This window comes from Olea europaea, chromosome 3 (genome assembly GCF_002742605.1).
Source record: "Olea europaea var. sylvestris chromosome 3, O_europaea_v1, whole genome shotgun sequence".
Taxonomy (NCBI): Eukaryota; Viridiplantae; Streptophyta; class Magnoliopsida; order Lamiales; family Oleaceae; genus Olea; species Olea europaea.
In genome coordinates this window covers 285,411-299,971 of record NC_036239.1, presented here as the reverse complement: position 1 = coordinate 299,971, position 14,561 = coordinate 285,411, and the positions used below count along the sequence as shown (strand labels likewise).

General features: G+C 31.2%; 2 protein-coding genes across 3 annotated transcripts in view; both read left to right on the top strand.

Annotated features, from left to right (window-relative positions):
- Positions 1 to 2,163, top strand: part of LOC111390924 (translocon-associated protein subunit alpha-like) — a 10,180-nt gene extending 8,017 nt beyond the window's left edge. The window contains exon 8 of the mRNA XM_023016051.1: positions 2,053 to 2,163. Within this exon, the coding sequence (XP_022871819.1) occupies positions 2,053 to 2,163 (111 nt within the window). The remainder of the gene's footprint in view (positions 1 to 2,052) is intronic.
- Positions 2,164 to 2,336: 173 nt separating this feature from the next.
- LOC111380606 (repetitive proline-rich cell wall protein 2-like) lies at positions 2,337 to 5,746 on the top strand. 2 transcript variants are annotated; one of them, XM_023004229.1, is made up of 3 exons: positions 2,337 to 2,702; positions 3,711 to 4,454; positions 4,713 to 5,746. In XM_023004229.1, the coding sequence occupies exons 1-3, from the start codon at positions 2,537 to 2,539 to the stop codon at positions 5,504 to 5,506; spliced, it is 1,704 nt and encodes a 567-aa protein (XP_022859997.1). In that variant the 5' UTR covers positions 2,337 to 2,536; the 3' UTR covers positions 5,507 to 5,746. The 2 variants fall into 2 exon arrangements, with proteins under 2 accessions (XP_022859997.1, XP_022859990.1); XM_023004222.1 differs by having other exon boundaries at positions 2,338 to 2,702; positions 3,711 to 5,746.
- Positions 5,747 to 14,561: the final 8,815 nt, after the last annotated feature.

The window sequence follows — 14,561 nt, the reverse complement described above, 5'->3', positions numbered from 1 at the left end:
AAAGGATTAAACTATTTGTACACAAAGATTTACACAATCTTTTACACACACAACACGTGGTGGCCCCCTATTGGAGGGGTGAATGGTGGGCCAGCCGCCCCCCCAATAGAGAGCCACCACGTGTTGTGTGTGTAAAAGATTGTGTAAATCTTTGTGTACAAATAGTTTAATTCTTTAAAAAATAGTTTTTGTAAAGTTTGTACAACTAGATTAATTCAACAAAGGGTGTATATGTCAAGATGGCCTAGTGAGGAAATATTATGGAAATCCAATTGGCATAGACATTAAAAATAAAAAATTAAATTAAATGATACTCATTTCAAAAATAAATTATTTTGCCCTGTATCTGACTTGACCTGAAAACGGCTTCATTAAAATTTTAAATTGGTCCACCACGTTATACAACTCAACATGTCTTGATTTATCCTTCTCGTGAATATAATGCAACTAAATTCAAATATAAAGGCCTCTCCATTTTTAAATTTTTTTTATTTTTTTTTTCCCATTTTAATCCGATCTCGCTAATTTTGTTAGTATACCAAAAAAGGTGTAAATTTGTGGTACTTTCAACAAGATTTTGGCATTATATCTGAGCATAAACTAGAAATTTGTGAAACTAGTATAAATTTAAATTAATATTTTCAGCCATATTATTCATATATTAATTCACATATTTATATGAGTAGATACACAATATTTTTTGGGTCGAGGCGTTTAAGAGGCTATAAATCACATCAATAATGTAATATACAACCAACTCACATGTTCATAAATATGTTGGTCCCTTCAATATAATGACAATTTAAAAGTGAAAAAAACCAAAGCTTAGAAGACGTCCATGAGGAATATTATCCACATTTTTCCAAAAAGAATAGACTTCCCAAATTTAAGGCCAAAGACCTTTTATTTCTCTAAAATTTGCATAATTTCGAAGCATATGATATTAGACCGATGTTTATTTATTAGTCAAATCAAGAAATATTCGAATGTCATTATCTAGCTAAAAAGACGTTTCCTCGTCAACATAATAATCAAATCTTAATTAAGTCATCTTAATCCTTTATTGAGAGAGACCAATTAAATCATTAAACGGTTAATTTAATGTTTAATCCCATTTCTTAACCATCAATCCTTTCGAAAGAAAGAAAAGCAATAAATTAATAAATAGTAAATGCAATTTTCCACCAAAGTATTCATGCAAAGCATACTCAATTAGTTGGAGATCTGAAAGCACATGCACATTTCTGTACTTCTCATGAACTTTAGTTCATAATTCAACACATTAACTATGTTTGGTGCAACCACACAAGAAAAAAACTAATAATAATTTCAATCCCATCAATTGCATTTACTCACATTCAGTTATATTTCCAATTTAAATAAATAAATGCTTCAATACCATTAATTGATTTTATAAAAAAGAATTTCATTTGTCAAAGTCACTAATAAAATTAATTAACACGTCAAGCAACAAACAACACAAGCTCATAGACCACCTTATTACAATCTCCGAGAATAAAGTGACAAGAACAAAGCCTAACATCTTGCAAGAAAGCTACTACATCGAAAAAATATTAATAATAATAATAATAATTTGAGGCCAGACTCTGAATGGCCCAAGAGAATCACATTGTGCAGTATTAACTAGTAAACCAAGTTTTTTGGCCATGGAAAGTCCCACGCCAAGAACCACAACCTTGGCCTCTTCAATTGAGTAATACAACTTTTATAACAGAAATAACATTAATTTGTATGATGAAACTTGAAGATAAAAGTATTTATTTCATTTTTATCTTTGACACAAAATAAATAATGTTTATGTGCATTCAAAATTAATGGTGCCGACTCTCATTAACTAGCATGGAATTATAGTTTTCAGAAATTACGAAATTTAGTTGTTTCACGTGACGATGATATAAATGTATTTATCTTTTCTGCTTCCCAACCGTGTAGATTGCAATAACACAATAATTGTAAAGTAAAACACAATGTTGTCAACCCCGTGAGACTTTCGTAACTCGTGCTATGAAGCTGGCAGAGTGCATGTGACAGGTCTCTGATAAAAAAATGAATCTGAAAATTGTTTGCACGTACGAGTCTGATTTGCACGTGAAAGGACGTCTTAAAATTTTTAGATGGAGTGATTCGAGAGTGATTTCGTAAGGCAAACATGGATTTCATAAAGGGAAGATAGATTTTATTGAGAGGTGAAAAACAGATTAGTAGATAGATGAAAGACGATTATACAGTTGCAACCTCATCATTTCAAAGATATAATGCCCTTTAAATACCCCATTTCTCTGCTAAGATTTTTTGTTTCATTTGAGGAGATTAGAAGTCAAGATCAATGGAACCTAACCTCATGTGATCACATTTAAGTTCATTGTCGGCATGATATCACAAAATTACTCCCTAAATCATTATATATAACAAACTTTTCTTACACTAAATACTCACCAAACAAGGGCTTGCCCTTCATTCTTGGGACATTTCTCTTCCCTCTACTGTCTTCCGGGCTCGGATTTAAAAGGTCCCAATGCAGGTTAATTCGCTTTGCCGAGGGGCCCTTCTGGGCTTCTTCGTTTCCTTGTTATTTGCAGCCAGCTTCTGCCATGGGGATGATAAGACCATAGAGGTTGTCGGGGAGGGAGAATGTGCTGACTGCAAGGAGAATAACATTAAAACTAGTGAGGCAGTTTCAGGTACTATACATTCTCTCTGTGTACTTCCATTTGTATGACTATCACCACTGACACTCAATCAATACAATATGATATTCTCCGGTAGTATATGTTGAGGTTGTCCCACATCGGTTATGAATGGGATCGGCATTCAGTTTATAAGTGTAAGGGAAAGCCTCTTCTTTTGAGTTAGCTTTTGGAGTGAGAGAGGCCAATATCACCCAACACAGATATCAGAGCCTGATTCATCAACAAGTCTCCGGCTCAACAATCACGGAGATATGGGCTTATGTGAGGGGGAGACGATCTTGGTCTCCCACAAGCCCTTTGTGTGAGGGGGAGATGGGTTTAGTCTCCTGCAGGGCCCGATGTATGGGAAAAGATGTGTTTGGTCTCCCGCAAAGTCCGATGTGTGAGAGGGAGTTTGTTGAAGTTGTCCACATCGTTAATGGATGGGATTGGTATTTAGTTCATGAGTCTTGAGCCAACTTTTGGGGTGAAAGAGACCCAATACCACCCAACAGTGTAGAATCTATCTTACCAACAAGTCAAAGTTTATTCTTGAGCCAACTTTAGTTCATGAGTTTTGAGCCAACTTTTGGGGTGAAAGAGACCCAATACCACCCAACAGTGTAGAATCTATCTTACCAACAAGTCAAAGTTTATTCTTGAGCCAACTTTAGTTCATGAGTTTTGAGCCAACTTTTGGGGTGAAAGAGACCCAATACCACCCAACAGTGTAGAATCCATCTTACCAACAAGTCAAAGTTTATTCTTGATAAACCAGTGTTTATACATAGAACCAACGTACTTGTAAAACACGATGTGGGTTTGCAATAACACTTCACCAACTTATTCACAAGCTTCAAAAACTAATGGGTTTTATCAAATATATGGACATGTTCATGCACAGCAGAATGTTTTTAGATATTGATTTTGCTCTTTAAGGATTGTCGTACGTGGTTGATGGAGGAAATTAAGATTTCTTTTGTTGCAAACTAGCTAAATTTAAGCATTCATTTTTTGCAGGGCTTAGGGTAACCATTGACTGCAAGCTTCAAAATGGAGAAATAAAAAGAGCGGGAGTTGGGGAGCTTGATAAAGAAGGGAGATTCAAGGTTTCGGTTCCTGAGGAGATTGTTGAAGATGGAAAACTAAAAGAGGAATGTTATGCACAGCTTCATAGTGCATCTGCAGCACCATGTCCAGCTCACAATGGCCTCGAGGACTCCAAGGTTGTCCTGAAGTCGAAAACCAATGGAAAACACACCTTTGGCCCCAATGGAAATCTCAAATTCTCCTCTGCATTGTGCACTTCTGCTTTTTTGTGGCCATTCTTTAAGTATCCACCTTTGCCCAAAATCCATCCGTGGAAGAAACACTTCCCTAAGGCTTACTTTCCACCACTGAAAAACTTCGGCCACCCTTGGCCTCTTCCTCCATTCCCACCAGTTCACACAAAACCACTTCCTCCTCCATTTCCCATTTACAAAAAGCCGCTTCCTCCGTTCCCACCAGTTTACACAAAACCACTTCCTCCCCCAGTTCCCATTTACAAAAAGCCGCTTCCTCCACCCGTCCCCATTTACAAACCAAAGCCACTTCCTCCCCCAGTTCCCATTTACAAAAAGCCGCTTCCTCCGCCCGTCCCCATTTACAATCTTCCTCCCCCAGTTCCCATTTACAAAAAGCCGCTTCCTCCAGTTCCCATTTACAAAAAGCCGCTTCCTCCATCCGTCCCCATCTACAAACCAAAGCCACTTCCTCCCCCAGTTCCCATTTACAAAAAGCCGCTTCCTCCACCCGTCCCCATTTACAAACCAAAGCCACTTCCTCCCCCAGTTCCCATTTACAAAAAGCCGCTTCCTCCGCCCGTCCCCATTTACAATCTTCCTCCCCCAATTCCCATTTACAAAAAGCCGATTCCTCCACCCGTCCCCATTTACAAACCAAAGCCACTTCCTCCCCCAGTTCCCATTTACAAAAAGCCGCTTCCTCCGCCCGTCCCCATTTACAATCTTCCTCCCCCAGTTCCCATTTACAAAAAGCCGCTTCCTCCACCCGTCCCCATCTACAAACCAAAGCCACTTCCTCCCCCAGTTCCCATTTACAAAAAGCCGCTTCCTCCACCCGTCCCCATCTACAAACCAAAGCCACTTCCTCCCCCAATTCCCATTTACAAAAAGCCGATTCCTCCACCCGTCCCCATTTACAAACCAAAGCCACTTCCTCCCCCAGTTCCCATTTACAAAAAGCCGCTTCCTCCACCCGTCCCCATTTACAAACCAAAGCCACTTCCTCCACCTGTCCCTATTTACAAGCCAAAGCCTCCAGTAAAGCCGCTTCCACCACCAGTTCCAATCTACAAACCAAAGCCAAAGCCACCAGTTTACAAACCTCCGGTAGTAAAGCCTCTTCCACCACCAGTTCCTATCTACAAACCAAAGCCAAAGCCACCGATTTACATACCTCCGATAATAAAGCCACTACCACCACCAGTTCCAACCTACAAGCCAAAGCCACCGGTTTACATACCCCCGGTAGTAAAGCCACTACCACCACCAGTTCCAATCTACAAGCCAAAGCCACCAATTTACATCCCTCCAATAGTAAAGCCACTTCCACCTCCAATTCCAATCTACAAGCCAAAGCCACCAATTTACATTCCTCCAATAGTAAAGCCACTTCCACCTCCAATTCCAATTTATAAACCACTCCCACCATTCTATAAGAAACCCTGCCCTCCACTCCCCAACCTTCCTCCTTTCCAACATCCTAAATTTGGATTCTTCCCTCCCTTCCCTCCTTTCATTCCTCAACCATAGAAGTTTGTTTCATATCGTTTACTTAAAAGGGTGAAAGCAATTAAAATTTCCAGTTATAAAATAAAATCCCCAGGTTCAAAGTGAAAAATATTGTCAAGAAAATAACGCTAGCAGCGTAGGAAGTGGAAATTCCCCCAGATTTAATTGTTGTGTGATTAGCATGAAGTTCTCCTGTATTGGTTTATTCAATAGGGTGGTGATAAGATCAAATATTTGTTAATAAAAAAAATTTCAAGATCATACGCATTCCACAAGTTTCGCACCATATATTTGCATGTGTTGATATTAAAATCACTTTCAATTATCCTATTGTTCAAGATTTCAAGTACAGTACTGTTCAAGATTGAATTTGAGATGATATGTTCAAACTTCATAATGCATGATATTGATAACTTCACCATGCAATGATGTCTCAAAAAACACGTAGAAGTACATTTTTGGAAAGCAAGCGAACTTTTTTTCCAAAAATCTGAAAACAAAACTAATTTCTAAAAAAGTTCAAACGTCTTTGGCTAACCGCAGTAAAAATCGAGATTAGGGTAAAAGGTACAAATACAACAAGCCTGCTTTTTTAGAAAATACAACAGATTTTTCTGAAAACATATTGAATGACGAATAATAACGTACCTGGTTTACAAGTAAAACAAAGAAGCCTCCTTTTCAATAAATGATATTTTACGCAAATAGCCTTCGTCCCTTCTATCTCTTTTCTGCAGAAGTATAGCAATAATCTGTGTATAATAAAAAGGATGAACTAAGAACTTGAAGTGGTATATTTTACAATATTGAATTATTGCTTTGATTTTTTTAACCAGTTTTACCAATTGATTATTCAGGAAATACAGTAATTTGAGCATGTTTGAATGCAATAATGATCAGTTTATTGAAGAAATTTGCTTACAAAGACTAGTCCACAATAATGTTTGGTAAAATAGCTTTTACTCAAATTTGTCATATATTAAAAGTATGAAATACCCTTCATTTAAATGTCTCAAATGCCCAATTTCAAACCAAAATTTAGTGCATGCTTGGTAGGGATTTTGATAATTGATTTTTTAACCGTTGGAGATAAAATGAATCCTGCCTATGAGAGAAGAATTAAAAAAATGACGATTAAAATAGTGAAATAACGGTCAAAAAATTGATTTTAATTGGCTTAAAATTTATACCAAACAAGCACTTATCAAATCCCCCAAACTTTTATTTTCATTTTTCATACCCCAATTTAAAACTGACGACAAAATGTCATACTGCATTTTTAAATAACTGAATGTCATTTTAACCAATTTCGTGTTTGTTTCACTTTATTTTCCCCCACATCCACATAAAAATTAATGAAAACAAGTTTTAACTATGTTTGGAATGAAATTGAGAATCCTTGCAATGAAATTGAGAATCCGTGACTAAAAACGATATAATGTCATTGTAAATGAATTGATGACGTTTTAACTAACCTAGTACCCAAATGAAATTAACGTAAACAAGTTTTCACTATATTTAGATTGAAATCGGTATCCATTAACCCAAAAAGGCATGCTACCGTTTTAAATGATTAGATTTCATTTCAACTAATTTTGTATTTGTTTCACTTTATTTTCATGCTTATCTACATAAAATGAACAAATGGGATATTTTGTTACATTTGGACACCAATATCAATGCAAAGTCCGTGCAATAATGACCAACATTATTGTTTAGTGAGTAAACTACAAGACTTAACTGCAAGTGAAGGTAAGTAACTCAAATTTGATTATATTCTAATTATAAGATAAACTATTTAACAAATCATCTTGTTTAACTTGTGTGAGTCTTTTAATAATTTTCAAGATATCATCGATTAATTTTGAAGTGAAATCGAGGCTTTGTAACCCAAAACAGCATGTTGTCATTTTAAACTACCAAGATATGATCGATCTTCTAAAATATTCTAAGATATGATCGACTAATTTTAGAAAGAAATTGAGATTCCGTAATTCAAAATGGCATGCTGTCATTTTAAATTATTAGGTACCGTTTCAACTACTTTTGTGTTCATTTCACTTTATTTTCACTCGCGTCCATATTTAGGTACCAAGATCGATAAAAATGTTCACTCTATAGTGATTAACAATATTGTTCTGTGAACAAACTACACTAGACTTGATACTCAAAAAATTAGCTTGTTTAACTTGTATAAGTCTTCTAAGATGTTCAAAATTATGATCCATTAGTTTTGGAGTGAAATCGAAATCCCATGATTGAAAACAACTAGATGTTGTTTCAACTATTTTTGTGTTTATTTTACTTTATATTTACTCGTATCTATATACAAATGAACGATTTCAAGTTTTTACTATATTTGGATACCAAGGTCGATATAAAGTTCACACAATAGCGATCAACATTATTGTTTCGTGAGTAAACTACATTACACTTCAGTACGAACAAAGGTAACTAACCCAAATTCTATTATATTCCAATTATGAGATAAGATACTCAAATAATTGACTCGTTTAACTTGTACGAGTCTTCTAAGATGTTTCAAAGTATGATTGACTAGTTTTGAAGTGACATCGAGACCACTAGACCTAAAACGGCGTGCTGCTATTTTAAAATGGTTAGGTGTCATTTCAATTAATTTTTTGTCTGTTTCACTTTATATGCACTCTTATCTACATGAAAATATAATTAATCAATTTTTTAAATACATTTGGAGACTAAGTCAATATGAAGTTTACATGATAGTTACCAACGCTATTTTTCAATGAGTAAACTACACTAACCTTCATTACAAACAAACGTAAGTAACTAAAATTCTATTATATTTCAATTATGAGATAATATACTCAACAAGTTAGCTCGTTTAACTTATATATGTTTCAAAATATGATCGACTAATTTTGGAATAAAATAGAGACCTCGTGACCTGAAATGACATGTTGTCGTTTTAAATGGCTAGATGTTGTTTCAACTAATTCATGCCAGTTTAACTTTATGTGCACTAGTATTCACATAAAAATAAATGAATGCAAATCTTCACTATATTTAAACACAATAGTCGATATAAAGTTCACGTGATAATTATCAATACTATTTTTTTGTCAGTAAAGTACACTGGACTTCATTACAAACAAAGTTAAGTAACTCAAATTTCATTATATTCCAAGATAAGATAACCAATAAAATAGCTTGTTTAATTGTACAAACCTCAAAAGATGTTCCAAAATATGATTGACAAGTTTTGGAGTGAAACTAATTCCCGATAATAAAAAAAGGCAGGTTGTTGTTTTAAATGGTTAGATATCATTTCAATTAATTTCATGTCCATTTACTTTATTTGCACAGGTATCCACATGACAATGAATGTATTCAATTTTTCATTAAATTTGGACACCATGGTGAATTATAGTTCACGCATTAGTTTTAAATGTGAAATCTAGATCCTGTGACCCAAAATGATATGTAGTGATTTCTACTAATTACATGTTCATTTAGTTTCATTTTCACTCTTTAACACTTGAAAATGTAAGGACGAGAATTTGGACTACATTTTAATGTCACAATCCACACAAAGTTCAAAGGATAATGAGTAACACTATACATTCGTTTGGAAACTACACCACACTTGATAATGAAGAAAAAACAAAGATAATGAGTAGGGGATAAAAAAATGTAATACATCTATTCATTCAAGAGCACAAGTCTTCTATCATGTTCCAAACATTCATTTATTAGTTCTGGAATGAAATTGAAACCTCGTGACCCAAAAAAACATATAGTAATTTGAAACATATGGGTGTAGTTTCTACTTATTTTGAGTTCATTTTGCTTCATTTTCGCTCATGTCATCATGCGTGCAATCACAACTCTTTGCTTTTGCTCATCAAAAAGTTGAACACATTGCTCACAAACCTTAGTCAAATAGGCCTTTTGGAAGGACACTGATGAAACTATGTGCATTAGTAAGCTTTGTTGCTTCTATAATCTCCTTCTGAAGCACCCTCTTAACCATAAGAATGTTTTCATGGAGGGTTATGCCATTTGGACAGAGCCACGTAGGCCTTGTTCATCCAGGGGCGATGTGACGTTCCTTATTGGTCATGTTTTTGCATAGATAAATCCTTTTATGGATTAATGTGGCCAAAAGAGGCAGCTCTTGTTGGACCAATCCAATATGTTTCCTTAAAGATTTGAGCTTCAATTTCTCGATGTCCTTGCCTCTATAAATTTTATAGCATCATTAACATTAGAAATAACTTGTAGATATTAAGTATGTGTTTTGCAAAAAAGGATTGAATACTACTAGATAATAATATCATAGATATGCAGGTCGGAGTAAACATAAATGAAAATTCTCACCGATAAACTTAATGCTTCAATCAACTTCTACATCCCCAAGACTAAATTTGAGATAACGAAATATTCTTAAGAATAGCAACACCAACAGCGATAAGATAAGATGAAGCAAAATATTTTTAATTGATTAAATAACATGTCGGGTTTTAAAACATAAGTTGTATTGTGCCATTCAATATTTTATCTAAGTGGTTGAGCTTATAATTGAACAACTAGATATATGATTAAGTCGAACTACTTCAGTATTGAATTATTTTGTTAAGTTAGTTGACTTTTAATGGATTGACTTGACTTGACATTTATAGAATGTTTGTGAAGTGTTTGTAAATTGTTTTGTTTTTAAATAGAAGTAGTGTATAAGTGATTAATACTAGTTGGTTTCTTGAAATATGTTGATGAAAAATGATTTGAGTGTTTATAAATATGAGCTAAATATAGGCTTAGTGCAATTATGGTAAAGATTTTTTTTTTCCAGATCATAATTCATGATTTTACAAAATATGTGGATAAAAAGTTGATAATGTTATTTCTTACAGAATGTTTAGACAAAATTATGTCTACTAATTTATAAGCTTAATCAAGCTTTGCCTAACATACTATTAGTTGAACTATATAGAATTATTCCATGATAGCCGTTAAATTTTATTTTTATTTTAAACTAGTAACCAACTTCAATATTTGTTCCAATTTGACCATTATGCATGTCTACGTGATTAAAACTAATGACTCGTTCATATCTCATGAATTGTCTGAAGTTCTCAAAACCAATTCCACTTGTGATTATTTTTCATTTCCACCTCAACGCAAGCAATGAAAAATATACAATAATTTATAGAGGTATGTTTAGAATATCATCTATTGAAGAGTTTTTCCAACCGCATAGATACGAATAATGGGCACAACAGGACTTACTCATCAATTTTGCACATGTCAAATTACACTACATAATAATCCGATGTATTTCTAATATCCATTCAAATCATCTATTTATAGCACGTTATTAGGTTCCCATACTTTGATCTCCGCTTTATTTCAGATTAAATATATAATTACATTACAAAATAGTCACAGTTAAATGTTTTAAAGTCATTTTTCAACCAATTATTACAATTAAATATATTCACAATTACATAAACAATGCTTACATTTTCAAAAAATAAAATAAAAAAATTAATGCAATATACTACGGATCACAATTATATGCATATAAGTCGGACGCAAGCTTCATCCTACAATTATCAATGTGTCTTTGGTTTATAAACTTTACACCATGTTCGATACTCAAAAGTTCAATATACTTGATTGCGAAAACATCACAATCGCCACCGTGCATAAATAATAATATATCACTCCAATTTACTATATATTTAACATAATTTAAAAATGAAACATTACAATTTTGTTTGTCTTGCAGTCGTCTTCTTCCTCACTATGGCTAGTCTATAAGATTCAATTTTTTTCCCTAAAAAAAAGCTAAATAAAAAATACACATACAAAAAAGAAAATAAATGAAAAAAATAATTGATGAAAAGAAAAAAATTAAGAAAAAAAATTTAAAAATATATAGGATTTTAGATTAAAGAAGGGAAATAGAAAAATAACAACAAAAAGGAAAATGATTTAAATTGAAAATAAAAAATGAAGACAAAAGGGCTGCCCCGACCGGATCCGTCAATTAAAACCATATATGAGAAATTATGGAAGAAAATTTAATATTTTAAAATTTAACCAATCAAATTATATGCTATTGTATGCAGGAAATAAATTCATTTCATCACACATTAAAAGGGAAAAAATTAAATTAAGGACAAAAATAAATTTTAAAAAAAGCAAAAAACAAAAAAGAAAAATAATTGATGGAAAATAAATTAAATTAAGAAAAAAGTTAAAATATCTATAAGATTCAAATTTCCAAAAAAAAAAAAGTAAATAAAAAAACACGCATACGAAAAGAAAAAAATTTAAATTTAAAAATAATTGATAAAAAGAAAATAAATTAAGAAAATTTGGAAAAAAATATATAAGATTTAAGATTTTAAAAAATGGAAATAACAAAATAATAACAAAAAGGAAAATGAATTAAATTGAAAATGAATAAAAAAGAAAAAAGTACCAACCCAAATCTGACTCACTTGGGCCAGATCCGCCCGTTAAAACCATATATAAGAGATTATGGAGTAAAGCGTAATATCTTAAAATGTAACCAATCATGTTATATGCTATTGTATGCAAGAAATAAATTCACTTCATCAATTATTAAAAAGAAAAAACAAAAATTAAATTAAGGAGAAAAAGTGAAAATGAAAAATGATTGATGGAAAAGAAATTAATTTAAAAGAAACAAAATAAAACATTTATAAGATTCAAATTTTAAAAAAAAAATGAAATAAAAAATTACACATACAAAACGGAAAAATGAAAATGAAAAAATAGTTGATGAAAAGATATATAAAAAGGAAATTGAAAAAACATATATATAAGATTCGAGATTTTTTTTTAAAATAATAAAAATAACAACAAAAAGGAAAATAAATTAAATTGAAAATGAGAAGGAAAAAAATCAAATCTGATCGAACCCAACTGGGTCAGATTTTGATAGCCCAGATTTCGGACCCGAACATTTGGGTCTGGAACTCCGAGGAAATGGTGGGCAATGGCTGCCCCACCCGGTATGTTTTCCATAGTAGCCTTTGACCAAGTTATTTGTTAAAAAAAAAAAAAAAAAGAAAATGTAAACAAAATGTGTAGGGTCGAAAATACCCTCATTTAGAGGAAAGAAGAGAAGAGAAAATAGAGAGAAAAAAGAAAAGAAAAAAGGGAAAAATCAGCTACCGACCGTCGACGTCGCCTACGGACTGCCTGGACCTCACCAACTTCGACCAAGACCAGAGCCACCTCGATTCGTCGGAGACCGTCATTTTCTTGAAGGTTAGACATGTTTTCTATAAATAACTACTTTGAATTTGTGAAAGTTTGAATGTTTAGGATATGAATATGGGTTAAATCCATGTTTCTATAGTTAAAATGTAAGAAAATATCGAATTTGAGGTTAAAATCTTGAAAAAAAGTAAAAAAAGGGGCGGAGCTCGCCGGAAATGGAGTTTCCGGCGAGCCCGCCGGTTTGGTCCGTTACGGACCACAACGGACCCGGATTTTGGTCCGGGTAACCGGCCCAAATCCGGGTCCGTCAAAAATATAAATTTTTTTTTTTTTTTTGTGTTAAGAAATAAAATGAAAGATAAAAGAAATAATATATTAAGAAAATTAACGAAATATTTAAAGATAAATTAAATTGAGTTTTAATTTTTGTTCTTTTCTACTTAAATATACGCTTCAAATAAATAATCGAAATAGAATAATTAAATATGAAATAAATAATATACATAATTAACGAAATATTTAATGAATAAATTTAAAAAAATAATATTTTTTTTACTTAAAGAATTAAGATAATGAATTAAAGAAATAGTAAAACGAAAAATCGAATAAATATTATTCAAATAAATAATCGAAATAGAGTAATTAAATATGAAATAAATAAAACACATTATTAACGAAATATTTAAAGAATAAATTAAGTTGAATAATATTATTTTTACCTAACCAATTAAGATAATTAATTAAAGAAATAGTGAAACGAAAAATCGAATAAATATTATTATTTTTATTCAAATAAATAATCGAAATAGAGTAATTAAATATGAAATAAATAAAACACATTATTAACGAAATATTTAAAGAATAAATTAAGTTGAATAATATTATTTTTACCTAACCAATTAAGATAATTAATTAAAGAAATAAAGAAATTGTGAAATGAAAAATCGAATAAATATTGTTATTTTTATTCAAATAAATAATCGAAATAAATAATATACATAATTAACGAAATATTTAAAGTATAAATTAAAAAATAATATTTTTTTTTACTTAAAGAATTAAGATAATGAATTAAAGAAATAGTAAAACGAAAAATCGAATAAATATTATTCAAATAAATAATCGAAATAAAGTAATTAAATATGAAATAAGTAAAACACATTATTAACGAAATATTTAAAGAATAAATTAAAAAACAATACTTTTTTTACTTAACGAACTAAGATAATGAATTAAAGAAATTGTAAAAGGAAAAATCGAATAAATATTATTGAAATAAATAATCGAAATAGAGTAATTAAATATGAAATAAATAAAACACATGATTAACGAAATATTAAAAGAATAAATTAAATTGAATAATATTTTTTTACCTAACCAATTAAGATAATTAATTAAAGAAATAGTGAAACGAAAAATCGAATAAATATTATTATTTTTATTCAAATAAATAATCGAAATAAATAATATACATAATTAACGAAATATTTAATGAATAAATTTAAAAAAATAATATTTTTTTTACTTAAAGAATTAAGATAATGAATTAAAGAAATAGTAAAACGAAAAATCGAATAAATATTATTATTTTTATTCAAATAAATAATCGAAATAAATAATATACATAATTAACGAAATATGTAACGTATAAATTAAATTGAACAATATTTTTTTTACTTAAACAATTAAGATAATTACTTAAAGAAATAGTAAAACGAAAAATCGAATAAATATTATTATTTTTATTCAAGTAAATAATCGAAATAGAGTAATTAAATATGAAATAAATAAAACACATGATTAACGAAATATTAAAAGAATAAATTAAATTGAATAATAT